Source organism: Malurus melanocephalus, unplaced genomic scaffold, assembly GCF_030028575.1.
Source record: "Malurus melanocephalus ecotype Western Australia unplaced genomic scaffold, MMel_1.1 scaffold_110, whole genome shotgun sequence".
Taxonomy (NCBI): Eukaryota; Metazoa; Chordata; class Aves; order Passeriformes; family Maluridae; genus Malurus; species Malurus melanocephalus.
Window position 1 is genome coordinate 452929 of NW_026623342.1, and position 18449 is coordinate 471377.

The 18449-nt window shown below is 38.0% G+C and overlaps 1 protein-coding gene across 1 annotated transcript in view; it reads left to right on the plus strand.

Moving 5' to 3' along the window:
* The window catches only part of ELP2 (elongator acetyltransferase complex subunit 2), a 38767-nt gene extending 24871 nt beyond the window's left edge, over positions 1–13896 (plus strand). The window contains exons 13-22 of the mRNA XM_057369444.1: positions 129–317; positions 2392–2461; positions 4045–4140; positions 4261–4318; positions 7698–7770; positions 8197–8383; positions 9948–10069; positions 10560–10702; positions 11244–11357; positions 12333–13896. Of these exons, the coding sequence (XP_057225427.1) occupies positions 129–317; positions 2392–2461; positions 4045–4140; positions 4261–4318; positions 7698–7770; positions 8197–8383; positions 9948–10069; positions 10560–10702; positions 11244–11357; positions 12333–12489 (1209 nt within the window). The 3' untranslated portion in view covers positions 12490–13896. The remainder of the gene's footprint in view (positions 1–128; positions 318–2391; positions 2462–4044; positions 4141–4260; positions 4319–7697; positions 7771–8196; positions 8384–9947; positions 10070–10559; positions 10703–11243; positions 11358–12332) is intronic.
* The last annotated feature ends 4553 nt before the right edge of the window (positions 13897–18449 follow it).

Below are 18449 nucleotides of genomic sequence, written 5' to 3' on the forward strand. Positions count from 1 at the left end.
TTTGCTGTTAACTTTGCTTTGTGTTAATAAACTCAGCAAGTAAAGTAGTGGTACTTTTTTGGAACTTGAAATCGTTGTGCTTCTCTGGTTAAGAATTGTGTTTTAGCTGTGTGTCTGTTCATTTTCAGGTAACCTGGCATGAAATTGCCAGGCCTCAAGTACACGGATACGACCTGCGTTGTCTGGCAATGATCGGCCGCTTTGAGTTTGTGTCAGGAGCAGATGAAAAAGTGCTTCGAGTTTTTCGTGCTCCCAAGAATTTTATAGAAAATTTCAGTAACATCACTGGTATCCCAATGGAGAAGCTGTGCTCCCATGTAAGTGTGCTAAAGCAATGCTAAATGAAGAGAACACTCTTAAATGTAAATAAAGTAAATGCTTTAGAAAATGTCAGATTGCACTAAACTGTACCAAAATTCTTGTGATCGTACTGAAACCTTAACCTTGTTTTTCCTTTTCCTTCTGCTTGCTTCCATGTGTGTTGTTTCACTTGTGTTTTTGTGGTGTTGTCATATGAAACAGGTTCTAGTTGAAACCAGACAAGACCTTGTGTCAGTAGATTGAAAAAGAGTGTGGGTTAATTTAAAGTAACTCAAACCAAAGTAGACTGCTATACACACTTGGGGATTAAGCAAACAATAAAGCCTGGTAATGTTTCTCCTTAATTTAAGGGTGTAGTGGTCTTGTCTAGATCTAATTATTGTTGTGTGGTTATGTGTTGGTATTACTATTTTTTTTGTAATTGTATGGTTGGAAATAGCATAAAGCATTCAGCACTGTTTTTAGTTCTTACACAAAAATATTTATAAATATGTACTTGCTCATGCWTTATTTCCTCTTGGCATTGGAAATTTTCTTGAGGCCTTTACATTCCAGTTCTTAGTTGTGGGAATGTATGCTGTCCTTTGTTTCGGTCCTTTGTTTGCTCCCCATTTGCATTAAGGTCTAATTCTGATTTTGTTTGCATTTTGTCTGTAGAGCAGACCTCATTCAAGTTAGTTGCCTCTATACAGTGCCTTGCATGCTCTTTGGATATGTCACTCAAAAGCAGAGTTTTCTGTGCAGGTTCTCAGAGATGGATTAGCCTTTCCATTTAATTTAACAATTGAAACATCTGAGGTAGAAATAGAATAATTTTTGATAGCAAGAAGTTACATAAGTAGCTATTTAGTGCTTTAATTCCACAAGACTTCGTAAGCATTTGCATTAATGACCGGTGTACAAATTAACATTGTGCTTTTATAATGCTAGCAGATGTCATTATTTTACTTTATATAGACTTTTCTTATCTGCTCTTCCTCTGAGTGCTGTTTTTTGATTCATGATATCACAAAGTGTTTCACATGGGCTTTGGTTAAAGGGGGAGGTTTTATGAGCTCTAATTATACAGCTGCTTTTAAATAGCTTTCTTGAAATTGTTTTCTGTGAAAGCTTTTTATCATTAAAGTAAACTTTATAAACTTTTTCTTAATTTGGCTCAAATGCCTTCCCCAAAAACATACTGAAAACCAAAAAACAAGCTTTATTTTCAAAAACATTGAATAGGTTTATATTAAGTTCAGCTCCATGGGATTGTATTATACTTTGGGTTGTAGYGAGGAACCATTTTTGTTTTAGAGGCCTTATACTTGTGTGTCTYTCTGATACATTTTCTCATCTGGTTATGAACATTTAAATCAGTTTTAAGCTGCCACCTAAACTATTGATTTCATTCTGCAAAACAGTCTTTCTTTGAACTTTTCAAAGGAAAGTGGGTTTGCAGCTATTAAATCTTTATTTAACTCTATTCAAAGGTCCCCAAATTCACTTACCCTGTCCAAATTTTCACTCTTTTCCTCATACCATAATGGAAATATTTTCGGATGGTTCGTCATTCCTTTGTACTGCTTTAAACAGACACGTATTCCAGCCACATCTCWGTGCTATTTACTGAGTTGTGGTCACAGGCAAGTCACCCTCTGTTCTCTTTTCCGAAATGCTATGTTATTATTTCACTTCAGAACAACGATTTCCCAGTTCTATTGTGTTAAAAACTGCAGTGCTCTCAGTTAATAGATTAATTGTCATGTATGTGCAAGAATAAATATAATTGTGGAAGAAAACCTGTAATTAGGAATGAAGAAAACCCTTGAGCCAGGGCCTTAGAAAAGTTTTTTTTTTTTGTTGTTGTTGTTTTAGGGTTTTTTTGGTTTTTGTTTTTTTCTTTTCCCTGGCRGAGTAGTGGTCTTTGTTTTTTCCGGGGTATGTTCTGGACATGAGTTTTTCAAAGTGCCCCTTCACTTCTCTAGTAAAGTGACTGTAAAAACTCTTGGGGATTCCTTAAGATGTGSCCTTTGAAATCCAAGCCTACGTGACAATCTGTTTGTAATCTTTCTTTTTGCTTTAATTCAGCAGTCATCTGATCTTCCAGAAGGTGCAACTGTGCCAGCTTTGGGATTATCCAATAAAGCTGTTTTTGAAGGTATTGCTAATGAGAAAGAATAGTTGTGGTGTTTCATGTGGAAACTTCCTTTAAGGGATTGTTTTAGTGTACGTATTAGGTCTGTAATTGTAGGCTTGACTGCAAGTTCAGAATCTAGAAATAAAATAATGCACAGTGTTTATTCCTTTRCTAGCACTTAAACATGGTACTTAAAAATAGAAGAAAAAGCACAAGTAAGGAAGAATTAGCCAACAGTAACTAATGTCTTGGAGGGCAGTGGAGATTGCATTTTGGGGGAACAAGGAAAGAGGGACAAGCATCTCCCTAGAATAATAAAAAGTATTTTCCTGAGACTGGGAATGAGACTAGGAGTCTATTTTTCAAAAATCTCTGTTAAAAATGGAAGTGGACTGTAGTGGAATCTTTGAATTGGGTCAGACCTGTTTTTTTCTTCTGTTTAAAGTTTTATCAGAAGGTGTGATCTAAAAAAGGAAGCATTTTAATAAGCTTTGTCTCCAGGGTCTTCAGTGGCAATAAGCCAAGTTTTTCTAAATCACTTGTGAGAGAAAAATCGACTCTTGTACTTCAAATAACATGTAAAATATATTTTGGCAAAGTTCTTTTCCCCCCTTCTTTCTCAAGACTTCTGCCAACGGGAGAGGAAAAAAAGCTTCCTTCTTCTAGATTATTGCCACACACRGAATAACTAATTTCAATTGATTTCATGTGGCCCACACAGAAGCAGCACCATGAATACAATTTTCCTGCATTGTCCACCACTTCTCACACAATGCTGTCAGCACTAATGGCTTAGGGGTAAAACACCTGTGTTCTCACTTCCTCTGCAGAGGAGTCTTCATGGTGARCAATGATCAATGATCAGATAGTGGTCTCAGATGAATGTTGCTCATTTTATTTTCAGGAAGAGAGAAGAGGGGATGAATGAGAAGACAGTCRTTGCTCTGCTTTTTCTGTACATGCTTTTTGAAACTGCTGTACTTGAAATGTGTCTTTGCAAAAATAGGTAGATTCTGTCTTAGAGGAGCTGTTCCCCATCTCTGTATCTTTTTTGTAACATCCTCACAATGAAGGACAGAGTTGAATTTTAACTTATAATTAACTGGGTCCAATTACCTTTTGTACTTTTGCCTAAAGCGAAGGACTGAGCCCTCAGCAGTTTTACTGAAGTTTGCAAATTATAGATACAGTTGCTCAAGTATGKTTTTTCATTTAGTCATCTACATCAAATTTAGGAACTCATCACTTGTATCAGAGATTTTTGTCTTAAACTTTTTCAGAAAGGAAAGGTTTAACTTTGGGGAAGCRCAGTTGAACTCTGGTGACTGCTTTGCTTGGTCAGATTCTTTTTAGGAATCTCTAAAAGATTGTGCTGATGGAGAGAGGTCAGTTTTGAAGTGAAAGTTAGATTATTTTTTAAAAATCTCATTCTTATATGCATTAAAATAACTATCTTCTAGTATTCATGTTATTGKAATTCTGCAAGCAGAGAAATGTAGTTTCAATTACTTGTAAGAAATACAGATGTTTTTTACTTGTAAGTCCTCTTTTTTCCTCTTCTTTCAAGTGTGTTCTCTAGCTAATGAAGTCCTTWCTTTGAATAGGAGATATGGGTGTTCAACCAGAGGAGGATGAAGAATCACTTAATACCATTTCAAATCAGTATCCAGAGATTTATTTTCAACCCTTGATCCTTACAGGTATGAGATTAATTTCTGTTGTAGGAAATAGAGAATGAAGTTCATTGGATGTAAGCTTGAAGCATTATTTAGCTGATTTGWAAAAGGGAAATTTGAATATGCTGTACAAATCTTTTTTAGAACCTCCACCAGAGGATCACTTGCTGCAGAATACCTTATGGCCTGAAATTCAGAAGTTGTAAGTTTTATTTTTCCTTTTCTTATGTAAGTAAAAAAAATTCCAGAAAGCTGTTGCAACACATTAATGGTCGGGTCTTGTAACTCTTCCTGTATTGCTACCTTATTTGACTTTGTTTGCACTGTATTGCTTATAAAATAAATTAATTATGTATATCTATAAATTAGGAAATGGGAACTGATTTGGTTATTTCTCCTTAAAATCTTATCTGTACTGAARATCTTTCTGTGTAAGTTGTTTTCTGCTTCTTTCCGCGTCATGGATTACTTGGTCACGATAATTGTTTTTGAGGTTGCAGGGCTTTAGAATTCTTCAACTGTGTCTTCTCTCTTTCTGAAATTCACTACAGTTTTCACAYGAATATTGTCAACTGATTTGCTCGCTAAGGATCTTGATAACATGAGACTATACTTTCACAGTCTTCAAAGTTTTAGTATCAATCTTAAAAGTACAGCACCAAGAAATTGAATAATCTCAATATTTTAAGGGTTTATTTATCTGAATCTCCTGAAAGACTGATCTCAGACTGGAACAAGGAGAATGCTGAGCCTTTGCTGGTGATTACAGTTACCTCTATATATTATCAGTTTTGTAACTTCAGTTGGGAGGGAGGAAATAAAAAGCTTTGGGAAAACACTTTGCAGTTTGCTTTCATTTGACCAAGGGGGAAATTCTGTGGGAGCTCATCTTTGCCTTCAATTGGGCAGTAAATCTGCTTTGAATGCTTTGGAGCTCTGTTACTGTGTTTGTACTCAAAAGTGCTTTTAGGAGGAAAGCCAGTGGATGTTAGACCATATCTGCACATTTTGTAGTTTTTAACTGTTACTTTAACTGTTTCTCCTGTGCATSCTATGCCTGCTAGTGCACTCACATAAGTAGATTGATAAGAGATGTTTAAGTAGTGAAAAGGAGCCAAGGCCAAAATTCTTCTTAATTTGCCTTTGACATTTCACAATGTCTAGTGGGACATTAATATTTTATACTCTACTATGGGAGTACTGCTTATCCGCCTTTATAGCCTGCATTCATTAAAATAAYTCCATTTTATGATGGTCTTCATATGATTTATCTGAGCAATTTTTTCTGTTTTTAGAGGCACAGCTAATGATATAGATTATTTTATGCAAGAGCAACAAGATGTAAAGCAYTCATAGGCTTTCAGATTTTTTTTCTCAGAATAATCTTGAAAGAAGTAACATGAAATCACATAATGTAGATTTCAAGTTGCCATAGCAGCAGAAGAACAGTGTGAGGCACTGACTTGCTAAAAATAGCTTGTTTGTCATTGACATTTGTGTATTCCTAGCTCTAACTTGACACCAAATTTTGAAGGATTAGTGTTGAGTTTTGCAAAGTGTTTGCTTGAGGAAGTTTTAATATGAAGAACTTGCTGAATTTTTTACATAATATAGTAACTTTAAAATTATGGTAAATCTTATGAGAATATGCTAATCTTTATCCTCTTTGAAAATTATCATAGAGAGTTCATATGCAGCATGCTGAGATTAAAGCCTGAGTGTTGACATAAATGTATATGTTTATATGCATGTACATGTTATGTAATAATTTGGAAGTTGAAAGAGATCCTTTTTGACTTTTAAAGTGTTCAGACAACTGAATGCAGTAATTTTTTAAAGTCCAATCAGTTTACCTGTGCATTTAAAAAATGCTGTGAATTGCACAGTGSTAAGGCAAAATTGCTTGTGGTTGAAAATATAATTTCATTATTCATTCATGCAGTTCTCTCCATTGTGAACCTTTATTTAGTGGTGTACTGTGTAGTGAAAAGATCAGATTATGTATATGGGATCAGAGGATGGGGTTGTATTGTAGCTCCTATGCTGTCAAGACTCATACACTCCTAAAACAGCAGCTCTATTGCCAGTAGCTTAATTCTCTTTACTGGAGGCAGCAGTGGGCTATACAGCTGCTGGGCTGACTTAGGAAAGTCCTGCTCATGTGACTTTGCAGAAGGCAATACTTTATGCTTTCTGTTAATTTGATAAACAGGATTATATTTTGGTGCTTCCATTTAGCAAAAAACAACATTGCATGCAGAAGCTTGAAATGTTTCCATCAACTGCTCTTCAGTACTGCTTTTAGAAGWTTAAAACCAAAGCAACTAATGATTCACAGGTTATTTTTCCTTCATTGAATTTCAGGAAGTTTATACTTTCATGTAATATTTTTTAGTTTTAGAAACTTCACTTGTGTTGGTTTTTACTACAAAACAATCTCTAGGAATGTGCTTTAAAGATAAACRTTATGATGAAACTCCTGCTGGTGGCAAATTAGGAGTAGGACATGCAGTAGCACCTTCATCATTATAAGACACAATCAGATTTACAACTTAATATTCCAGTTAGGGGTACACACCAGTCCTTCTCCCTGTTAAATGGTCCAGGCACAATTRGATTTCATGAAAAGCCAGTGGATTCCCAATCTTCAGGCATGACTGTGGGAGTCTGTTGATAGGATATACCCAGCAACGATGCTTTGGGCTCAGTTTGAGATGTCCAGACAGTGATTTGTTACTTAAGTAGATGGCTCTTCTGGTTGCAAGTGAAATCCCATGAACATCAATCCCATATAAGAAGCCCTGCTGACCAAAGGAGTTTAGCAAGAGAACTGCACACCTCTTCAAAGTAAGGAGAATCATAAGAAATCACCCCAAAGAGCTGATACTTGTCTACTGTTTATAGATTGCATCTCCAGTTTTACTTCCAGTCTTTTTTTGTGACTGATTTTAATGTGCGTTACTCTATGGAATTCCTGCTTATTTGTTAAATACCAGTCTGGATATGTGAGCCTGTGTTTCAGCAGAACTCATGCAAAGACTGATGAAAAAATGTGTTCCTGGAGAAGGCTAGAAATTTTGGGGGTTTTACCAGAGGTATTTTGCTTTTCCAACATGATTCTTKTCCTTTAGTTCAAAAATCTCCTTGCAGAATTTCACAGAATAGCATCCTTTGACTGGATGTTTGTGGTATGTTTCTTCAGTGGTTTTCAAAAATGCGGCTTATGATTTTTATTGGTAGGGTTAAAATTGCTTTTTCAGAAAATAAGGATACATTAAATCATTAAATAYAGCTGCTTTAATCTGCTTTATTAATCATTAAGGTAACTTTTTGCAGAGGGTTTAGGACTATGGAATGGGTTGGAGAGATTTTTCTGTAGCCAGTTGCTAGTGGAAGAATTTGTACAGATGTTTGAGCTGAATGCTGAGCAAATTATTTGGTATGTAAAACTGAAACAATAGTGAGAAGTTCCTTGCAGGTGCCTTTCGTTTTTGAAAAGGAATTTAAATTAATATAAGAACTTTGATACATACTGCAAATATTATTGTGATGTATTAAATTTGTTCTCCCTTGCATTTCAGATATGGACATGGATATGAAATTTTTTGTGTTGCTTGCAATAATTCAAACACTGTAATTGCCTCAGCTTGTAAGGTAAGAAAAGATTCTAGCACCACCTAGTGAAAAGTGCTACCAGATTTCTRGGGCTGACAGAGCAGGAGTCAGAATTCAATATAGGCTGAATTCTGTTCTTTCACTAAAATGTGAAAGATTTTGTGTGACAGTTGCCTTGCAAAGGTGAGAGTGATTGCAAATAAGTTGTTATTCCTAAATTATGTATAATTCGTTTGAAGATACTAGAGAAATTCTAGCAAATATAAGTCTAAAGTATTTTCTTACGGATATATTGTCAGCATTAGGAGAAAGTAATGAAACAATCTTGAAACTTCTCAGAGGAAACCTGGGYCTTACTTGATTGCAAGCCTTAAAACAAGCTATCTAATATCTTAGTAATTTGAAATGTGTGACTTTTATATTTTCTCTCATTAATTTGCACTGATTTTTTTTCCATCCATATAGGCTTCAAAAAAAGAACATGCAGCAATTATTTTGTGGAGCACTGCTTCTTGGAAGAAACTGCAGTGTTTGTCTTTTCACAATCTGACTGTTACTCAGCTGGCATTTTCTCCTGATGACAGATTTTTACTAGCTGTTTCTAGAGACAGGAATTGGTCGCTGTGGAGGAAACAAGATTCCTCAGAGTCAGGTAGGATACACAAAGTGGRCATTTGTAGACTTAGCAGTTTTTGCCTGCAAAATACTTGAAAGAGAAATGATAAAATATTTTAATGGACATTTTCCTTGCAACTTTGAAGAATTAATAGTGTTGTCGATTCTTGTGGATGTAAGAAATGCAACTAATAATGTGTGAAAAGATAGAAAGGAAATTAAAATGCAGAGAATATRATCAGGCTATAAATGCTGTTTAATTGGTGGATGTGATGAAGTCTGCTAGTCCTCGTGCCTTCTGCATGTGATTGTATGTTTGATGTACTGAAATCAAGTATACAAGCTGGACTTCAAATTGGCATTCTGTCAAGGAAAGCCCTCATCGCAGAGCTCTGTGCAGGCAGAGCTGAAAGGTTCAGTGCTGCACCCATATCCTGCATTGGGCTGTCTTGTTCCTGCTTGCAGAGAATGAGACTTTGAAGCTCCTGACAGGATTAATCTGTCTTTGGTGTGGCTTTGTGATAATCCTACACAATTGATTAATTTGACTAGGACTGGTTATGTCTGGAAAAAGAACTGATAGTCAGGATTCAGTTGACTTTCTCATTAAGACTTTGAGCCTTGCAAAATCATGAGGAGATTGCTATTGAACACTTTAATAGAATCCTAGAACAGATGCTTGTGCTGAAAGCGATTATCATTGCACTCTTGGCTTAATRGCATATAAACACTGCTGGGCTCTATAGAATGTTCCTAGAGACTTGGCAGTGAGTTTTGGCCCCTTCAGACAGTGTCCATTTGTATCCTGGCTTCAATTTCTGTTCTATTGAGACTTCTATTCTAAAGCCTGGCATATTGTCCACAGTAGTTACACAATGTTTCAGGATAAGGATCATGAATACTCATAGCAAGCAGAGGAAATCCTCTTTTCATCTGTTCATCAATAACTCTCCTGTCTACAAATAACATCATTATCAGTGTAAAGCGAAACTGCTGCTATTGGCATCCCAAGAAGTRGTAATTCAAATCTGTGCTCCAAAATGACAACCTTTTCTACTTAGGRAAAGCATTCTCATTTACTGATCTGCTGATCAGATTTAGTGCCTGATTGTATACATGATGAAATGGCAGCTTATCTCTTTGGGAACACATTAATCTTAACAATTAGACCATTATGATTTGAGCTCTTGGCGTTTTACTGGTAAATAGGAACTGCAGTGGAATTACTGGGGCTATGTGAACATGTGGTAAATGTTGCACTATTCAAACACTTCTAAAGTCAGYGTTCTTACAAACAACTCAGTAGAAATAACCTGAAGGTGTTATACTTGGACTTAAGTTCTGAAGAGGAAATGTATGTAAAAGATTGAACTGTTCCTCCTGCTTTATGGCTGTAAGGGCTGCTTGATATGGTCTTGAACAGTTGCTAGTTATCACTGTGGAAAAAAAATATTCATAATCCTAAGTATTCCCAGCTGCTTTAAAGATGAATGGAATAATGTGCAAGTACTCCTGAAGTTTTGACATAGTTAAGAGTAACAATAACTTTTAATACGTAAAGTGGTTGAAACCAGAGTTTTCCTCTATGTGTTTTATTCCAGGACCGGTCTTCACTTGTTGTGCATACACAGATAAAAATACAGCTGTTCACAGTCGAATCATTTGGTCCTGTGATTGGACACCAGACAGCAAATATTTTGTTACTGGCAGTCGGGACAAAAAGGTAATTAATGTTAAAAGAATTTAGAAAGCCCGGAGTTACTTTAAATATGTTTTAGAATAGCAAACACTGTGTTCTAATGAACCCATATTCAAAAATCATACTGCTTGTATTAGCACAGAAATCAGTGATACTTTTGTAAACTAAATAAAGTGTTGAATAAATATATACAAGACCGTGGGCTGCCAGTTGGACATTCTCCCTTCTATTTTCATGCAGTAAGACAAGCATATGTCACATAATTCTATGGGTCTCAAGTTTTTCTCTAACTTTCATAACAGAATCTGGTTTTGTTGCCAGTAACTTTAATGAAATCAGACAGACTGTCTACAAAGTCAAATCTTTGTAGGTAGAGATTTTTTTACTATTTTCAGGGTCATCCACTTCATTCTGTGGCCTGGAATTATTTTAATTAAGTTATTTCTTATGTTTTTGTATGTGCWTTTAAAAGAAGACTGAAGTGACAGTTCCTAGATGACTCTGTTTCTTACAGGTCATTATTTGGGGCCAGTGTGATTTGTCTGTGATTACTGAAGGGAGTATGCTGGATTCAATCAAGCCTTGTTCAACAGTGCTGGATGCTGGGGATTCTGTGACTGCTGTTGGTATCAGCCGTGTGCTTACTCCTGATGGAAGGTATTGCTGATTTTCTGTAATGTCTTTTTATGTTTAATATGAAATTAGTATTTATATCATTAGTCAGTGTGGCTAAATAGATCCCAAAATCTACCTGTCAATTATTTTGACCATTCTTTAACTGAATGATCACCACTTTTTTCTTTCTAGCCACCTTTTCAGGTGTATGGTGACTTCTCCAAACAGAGTGACAAGATTAATGACAGTGGGAGAGGGGAGGGAGGCATAAATACACCTGAAACACATTAATTCTTCCAACATTATTGACTGATCTGATGTGATAACCTCCTTATTATTTCCTAACCGAATACATGCAGCAGGTTTCTGCWTTGCTTACTTTTTTTTGTGAAGCAGCTTTGATGCAAATTGTGATGTATTAATTCTTTTCATGGAAAAGTAAATACTGATTTGAAGGGCAAGGTGCAACAGTGCTTGAGTGCTCCTTCTTTCTATCCTTCATTAGAACTGACCTCACTGAGCTGTCTACTAATTCTAACAAATGTAATTTCTAACAAAACTAATGTAGTTATTCTCTTGATAGATACATTGTTGCAGTAGGCTTAGAGAATGGGAAGATTATCTTGTACACGTGGAAGCAAAGTGGGAAAGAACCAGCACTGGCTGATTGGACTACAAGTGTTGAGATAGATAACAGGTATGTCTTTTGAAGTGAATTAGGAGCAATGAAATATTATTCTTGAGACTAATACCGCTGGAGTTCTCTTCTTATAGTATAAAATATATGGATCTAGTTTGTTTCTATACCAAAAATGGTTATAATTTTAGGAAAAGTTTGATTCCTGAAAGTCTTRGTGTCTTGAAGCAAAACCTGGAAATACAAATATTGGTTATTTAGATGTATTAAAAAAATCTCCCAACAAACCTGACAAAAAACAGAGTGGGCGGGGGGGTTAAATCCCAAGATACTTCATGCTATGCAAATGCTTTAAGAAGTATTGCTCTTGGCCCTACTTAAAAAAAGTATAGCTTTACCTTTAGTCATAAATATGATGATAGAAAACACTGAAGAGACAGTGGGAATGATCACTGTCTATATACATCAGCAAGACATTTTGGAGTGGGTGACAGCAAGTTTTCAAGAGCAGCTTCTGGCAGAAACCAAAGGAATGACAAGCTGTATGCAGGGCTGCTGTGGTGACAGCTAGAGAGACACTGTGGACAGTCTCTCTTTCAGTGTTTCACTTGAAGCACTTTCCTGGGTTCTTTAATCACACACTGGCATTGATGGTAACAGACATGGAAGTTGATGGTGACTTTGGCTGGTGTGTGCTTGWAGTGAATGGGAAAGAGACACCAGATAATATGAAATTGCAGGCTAAAAGCCAGAAACCTGTCATACCTAAGTAACTGAGATGCTCGACCTCCAGCTTAATGTGGTAAAACTGGAAATCAATAGCTGTTTGAATTATTGATGAGAGGATAAAATGTCATTAGTGTTAATCATGCTACTTAATAAGAACTTAATACCTGCTGGTTGTCACAAGTCAGTTTTTCCTCAGTTGGTAATGTTAACTGAAGAGTACTAATTATATGAATGTTGATGTTTACACTCACATGCCCAGCTGTGTTTAACATTTTGCAGTTATGCATTGATCTCTTTTTGTTGCAGCCAAAGTCAYGCTCTTGCTGTGAAACGCTTGTGTTGGAGACATCATGCAGGCAGAGCTGGACATAATGATGAGAACAGCACCAAGTGGTTGCAGCTTGCAAGTTGTGGAGCTGATCACTGTGTTAAAATATTCAATGTCAACAGATTTGCTCTTTAGCAAAGACAGCAGGCCTGTTTGTGCCAAATGGATTCACAGCATTTTATTTAAACTTTTTGCCATTTTGATTATTGAATTTTCTGGTTTCTGCTGTGGAAAGGGGAACATCTGACATGTAACTTATAAAGCAACTTYGGTGAAAGTTTGAAATATCAAACATTTTTCTAGTCCTGCAGTTAKGAAGTAAATGTTTTGTTTGGTGAATATCCTGGAACTGAGGGATGGCAGGTGGGGTTAGGGCATTGAAGGATAATGAGAGAACTTTGTTCACTGTGACTCCAAGGGTGGATGGGAAGCTTGGTTTCTTTTGTGCTTGAGATTCCACATGGAGTACTGATTTTTTTTTTTTTTAACTCCTCTTGCTATTAACTGTTGGTTGGCCTGCCAGTGCTGCCAGTGTGTGTTTAGGCATGTGCAGCCAGAGATCAGGGTTAAACGTGCAGCTTTCTCTGATTGCCTTTGAAGGTGTATTACAGCCCTGRTCCAAGTCTTAGACCACCTGACTGTGGAAGTAGTTTGTGTTTGCATGCTTGGACAGGCCTGCTTCTTTGCATTTATTCCTGAATTCTGTTCAGAGCTGAGCTCATGCTTCTTCTTGGTCAAGTGGGGCTTAAAGCTGAACTCACAGATCATTTAAAACTTCTGGTGTCTCCCCTGTGAGCCCTCTCTGAGCAGAGTGCAATACAAGAGCCACCTCCTAAACTGTTGGAGGGCTGTCCTCTACCGTTTGGACTGCTAAAGCTCATGGATATCACAAGGCAGGAGYTAAAAGGAGGCAGCCATTCCTTACACTGCCTTTGGGCTCTTCCTGACTTTTGGGAGCTCCTTCTTTGCTCTGGTGAAAACAAGTTGACTTAGCTGTCCCATAGTGTGATTTAAGYAGAATGCTAATAGAGTACTTCAGAAAGACTTTATCTCAGCAGGTCCATATCTGATTCCAAAGTCCAGTTTAGAAATCAGTTAAACTTTGAGATTGAGATCACTGTTATTCCAGAAGTGCTTGCTACCTGTAACTGGTGGTGCAGAGGTAATCACAATTGTGTTTAACTTTTTACTGTGTTGGATATTTAGATTAAGAGTGTAGCTCTTTCAGAGTGGGCTATACCCTTTTCAGAGTAATTCTAGTTTATGCCTTGAAAGGTTTTATATTTTATGTCTTCATTTTCAGTTCTATTTTTCAGCCATTAAAAATAATTCTTTAAAATGGGGACAGAGGAATAAWAAAAAAATATTAATAAAGATGATTTGCTACATTTTGCTTGTGGTACCTAGTGCTTTCCKTACACATGCTTTAGCATTCAAGCATTTGAGTGTTGTATTTCATTTGTCTGGGAATTTTTAATTACCTATATCCTGGCAAGAGAAAGACATAACTTATCACTCATGAGGTTTCAAGAAGCTGCCAGAAGTGGAACTTTATTCTGTGTCACAATTGTAATTTTGTATGCTACAATTTGATAATAATACTGGACAATGCTTTCCAGCAGTAGTACATCTTGTCATATGGCCACTCCTGTGCATAGGCAACAATGAAACATCACCTTAGTTGTCCCTCTCTTATTTGTTAATGCTGTCATTAACAAGCATCAGCTACTCCATTAGCCCTGGGACATTGTGACTCAATCACATTAAAGAATACACCTCATTGTCCAGCTTTAAATGCACCATATTAGTCTGTTGGTCTCCCAAGTCTAAATGTTTATAATAGACAGATTTAATTTTCAATTAGGTTAGAGGTTGTCTAGAGACATCTCAACACATTGATATTTTATGTATGATACTATCTTTGCTCACATATCACTTTGCTATGCATTTAATAGGTGTGACTTGTATATACACCTTTATCTTCTCAATAAATCTACTCACGTCTTTTCAAACCAGCATGTAAAAAATACTAAGAAATGAGCTGCTGTCAATGTAKGTGGCACTCTAAAATTCTCTGCTTAATGGACAGTGCCATTGAAAACAGAGTTGAGAAAATTGATGGGATAAACTGGAGTTTTGCAAAGAATTTTATAATACCTTTGGATACATTTGAGGTAAAGCCATCCCATGAATAATTTGGATGCACATTATCAGTATTTACCAGCTTTATGCTTGTTTTGAAGAGACTTTGTGGTCAAAGATGTGAACAAACTGTTTTTACGTAATCACAATTAAAGGAGGAGGATTGTCTTGACTTATAGTAGTGGTATCTGTGATAAAGCAAGCAAGAAATGGCATGGGTCTTTTTTATAACCAAAATCAAATGTTACTGGGATTGTTTTGGACTATCTTAAATCTTTCAGTCCAGTACTTCCTGCAGCAGGCAGGCATCCTCAAATCTGTTGGACCAAAAATCCTGCTAACACTGACATTAGAGGTGAGGATGCCATGGTGTCCAGTGGAGCAGGAGGACAAAATAAGCTGTTTGCAAGAACTGGGAGGATGTGGGATGCTGACATTTAGCCTGAGGAACTCCTCCTGGGCTCCACGTGGCAGGCTCCCTAAACACTGCTGCCAAGCTATTGATTGTGKTAATTTCTTCAGTTATGATATGGGAAAGAAGAACAAGTTATGCATCATGCTAAGCCTTAAAAAGAAATCCTGCTGTTGTCTGTTTTGTGGACTGGGACTTCAGAAGTAACTGGAAGCTGTTGAAAATTTCAAAGAAGTCAATTATTGAACTCTCAGCTATTGAAAACATCGCTTTGGTAACTGACTAATCTCTGTTTTCCAAAATATTTAACATGAAGAAATGAGAATGCTCCAAGGCTTATTGCCAATTGCAGCTAATGCAGAGATGAAGGAAGAGGAGGAAGCAGCTGTGTCCTCATTTAGACTCAAATCTCACTTTAAAGAAGTGGCTGTTACAAATAAGGAAACTTTAAAATAACTGAAATGGGAGGCAAAAATATAACTTGCTATGTTTTAAGGAGCATCTGGAGCTGTACAAAGAATGAGACAAAATCACTGACAGGACAAAAATCAGAATTTGCCTTTTGTGAATTGGAAGCTGGTGGAGGTGGGAGCTGTTGAGCACAGTTCAGCAATGCCCTACTGTGGCTGTTTTACTAGGACTGTATCAGGCTCTGCAGTGGTAGATTTGAGGTGGCAAGACAGCGTGTTTACCCTGTGACCTGCCCAGCCCTCGATCCTCCAACCATTCCTATTTTTGCCCTGTGTATGGGCACATCCTCAAACAGCTGTGGGACATCCCTTCAGATACTTCTCTTCCCCAGCCAGGGGCTGCCTATTTTTCCCATACCAACCACCAGATTCCTCTTACCCTTCTACCTTTGCTGGTAGGAAGCTGGGGGGCTGTGGGCTCCCTTTGTCAGCCCCTGGTACTCTTGCTCAAGCACAGCTCTTGCTGTCACCTTGTGTGACCAGCTCTAGTGGCTGCACTTGAGCAGTTTCTGATAAATTGCGTATCCAAACAYAGTAATTTCATTTTCTGCATTAACCCATCCTATGCTGTAATGCAATAATAAAACTAGAAATGATCTCTCTGGAGGGAATTTAGGGTAGACCATGCGGCAAATCCCTGCTTTACCATAATAAGGGTGCTGCTCCAGTATCCTGGGGTACCTCTAYCAACCAGAGGTGCCCTGAATGTGAAGGCATCAAAGAGAGCTGCTGCATGCAATTGGTGTTTGCAGGGCTCAGGCACCATCACTGCTGCACAGATGATGTGTTGTACTGAGGAAATCACTGTGATATGGTGGCATCATCCTTATATGGACTCCAGCAGATCCCAACTGAAATAACAAGGAATGCAGTAAACTGATTTTTTACTGCAGAGGAGCTGTTGCCCTTGCYTCAAAAACTTGTGCAAACACCAATCTTGTCCTGCTTAATTTTCTTTTTTATAAGTGCTTTTCTCTCTTTACTCACCCCGTCCTTTTCTAAGAACACGGTTTGCCTTCTTGGTCCCTTCATTCCTGCAGGCCCCTAGATACTCATACAACCAATCCTTATATTTTCAACAGCCTCTTCTCTGCTGCTGTTATTCTGGTAAGATAATCCTATGCTTTCTAATACATGATCCTAGGAGAATTCATTTATATCGAGTATAACATCCTCTTGGTATTTTCTGTTCTGCTTTCCGTTTCTTTGCTAGGTTTTGGGCTTTTGGTATTTACACAGCTTGTCCAGCCTCATTACCTTCTTTCTCCCTGACAACAAATTACTGGTGTACGTGTGAGCAGCATGCCCTCCTCCCTTCCTGAAGCATAAGCTGTCTACCTGCCAGTGGGGGGAATCTTTCCTCCTCTGCAAAAATGAATTGACTGTAGTCTCCTCAAGGGAAGCTTTCCAAGAGCTTTTCAAGAAAAAGCAATTGGTATGTTTGTCTCTCTTTCATAATCTTGGAGAGCCTCCTTCCTGCAAGTTATCRCATAAAGATGAACCTCTCTGAGAGAGTGTCTGTACTCCTCAGACAGTTTTTAGTGAGTTGGCACTTTCTGCTGTTTAAGTTTTTTCCTTTGACATAGCAAGCATGTCCTATATTCAAATCTCTTGATGCYACAAGTTTTCAGCACTGTCCACGGAGAACATTGGGCTGTGCCACATTCCTCTCTCTGCAGAATTTGTTCAGCCAGGGAGGTTGAAATAGCTGCAGGGCAGGGAAGCTCCTGAGTTCCCTGTAGGTTGCTCTGTGTAAGTCTTTAGGGTGGGTCAGTCTGACCCCCCCAGGCACTGAAGATGTGATGCAGAAGCCTCCCATGGGTGCTTTGGTCAAACTTCTGCTTTTTGAGTGCGTGCACAACTGTCTCTATATCACAAACATTGCTGCGCCTTCAGTAACAGCTCCAGCTCACTAAAYCCATGTGGACTAGTTGAAGGGGAGCCCCTTTACAGCTGGTGAGCATTGATCCRGGCTGGCAGACCACCCCTATAGTTAAAGGTGCATGAAATGTAGTTTGTTAAAGCTAATAAAAAGGTACTAGACAAATGCCAGCTTCAACTTCTTTCTAGCCATCAAAAAGAAATTTGGTGTGCTTTATCATGTAAAAGGTATTTTCAATACAGAAGTTATGTCTCTGATGTGAAATTATGCAATTCCTATTAATCGCTCAAAAGTGCATTTCTATAGGTTAGTGGCACTGAAAATTACTAGCTCAAAGCTGAAATAAAAACAGATTATATTTCATAGAGCAATTGGATAATGGGATTATTAAAATTGGAAGGGAGCTCACGAAGTCTCTTGTCCAACCTTCTGCTCCAGGCAGGGTCAACTATGAAATCACACCASGCTGCTCAGAACTTCTGCCAATCTGCTCTTGAAAATCTCAGAGGACAGAGACTGTACAGTCACTCTGTACTTGAAGACTTTGAATCTTCATGGTGAAAAGTCTTCTTCCTCTTCTCTGAGTTCTGAACCTCTCTTGGTTTATGCCCTCTCTTACCATTTTGAAGAGTTGGACTCCGTCATCTTCAGAGTCTCCTAAGTATCAGAAAGCTGCTAACGCCTGCCTGCAAAGCCTTCTCTTCCCCAATCTGAGCTGGCCCATCCCTCCACCTTCTCCCACAGGGTAGCTGATCCAGCTCCCTCTGCTTTGGCCCTCTGCTGCACTTGCTCTGGTTTAACATCATCTTTCCTGTGTTGGGAAAGCCCAAACTGGATGAGTGCCCACGGTCTGTACAATAGACAGTGTGTCTAAGTCTGTTGCTTCTGTCCCTATGAAGCCCAAGTCTATAACTATGTTTTCTAACCTTATCAGGTCCCTTTCCTACAGTATTTATTTGCCTGCACTTGACTGTGAGTGGTGGTGATGCAATCCCAGGAGAAGCTGCAGGTTTTAATGTGTGTCTGCAGAGCTGGGACATTCCCTGTACCCACTGAGCAGTGCATTCCAACATCCCTTCCAGATGGGAATGCAGACATTGCTCTGGCCATGTGGCACACCACTTCTGGGAATACAAGAGCTCGTGTCATACCAGTTAAACGTTCTTACATCATGCTTTCACCGCTGGCA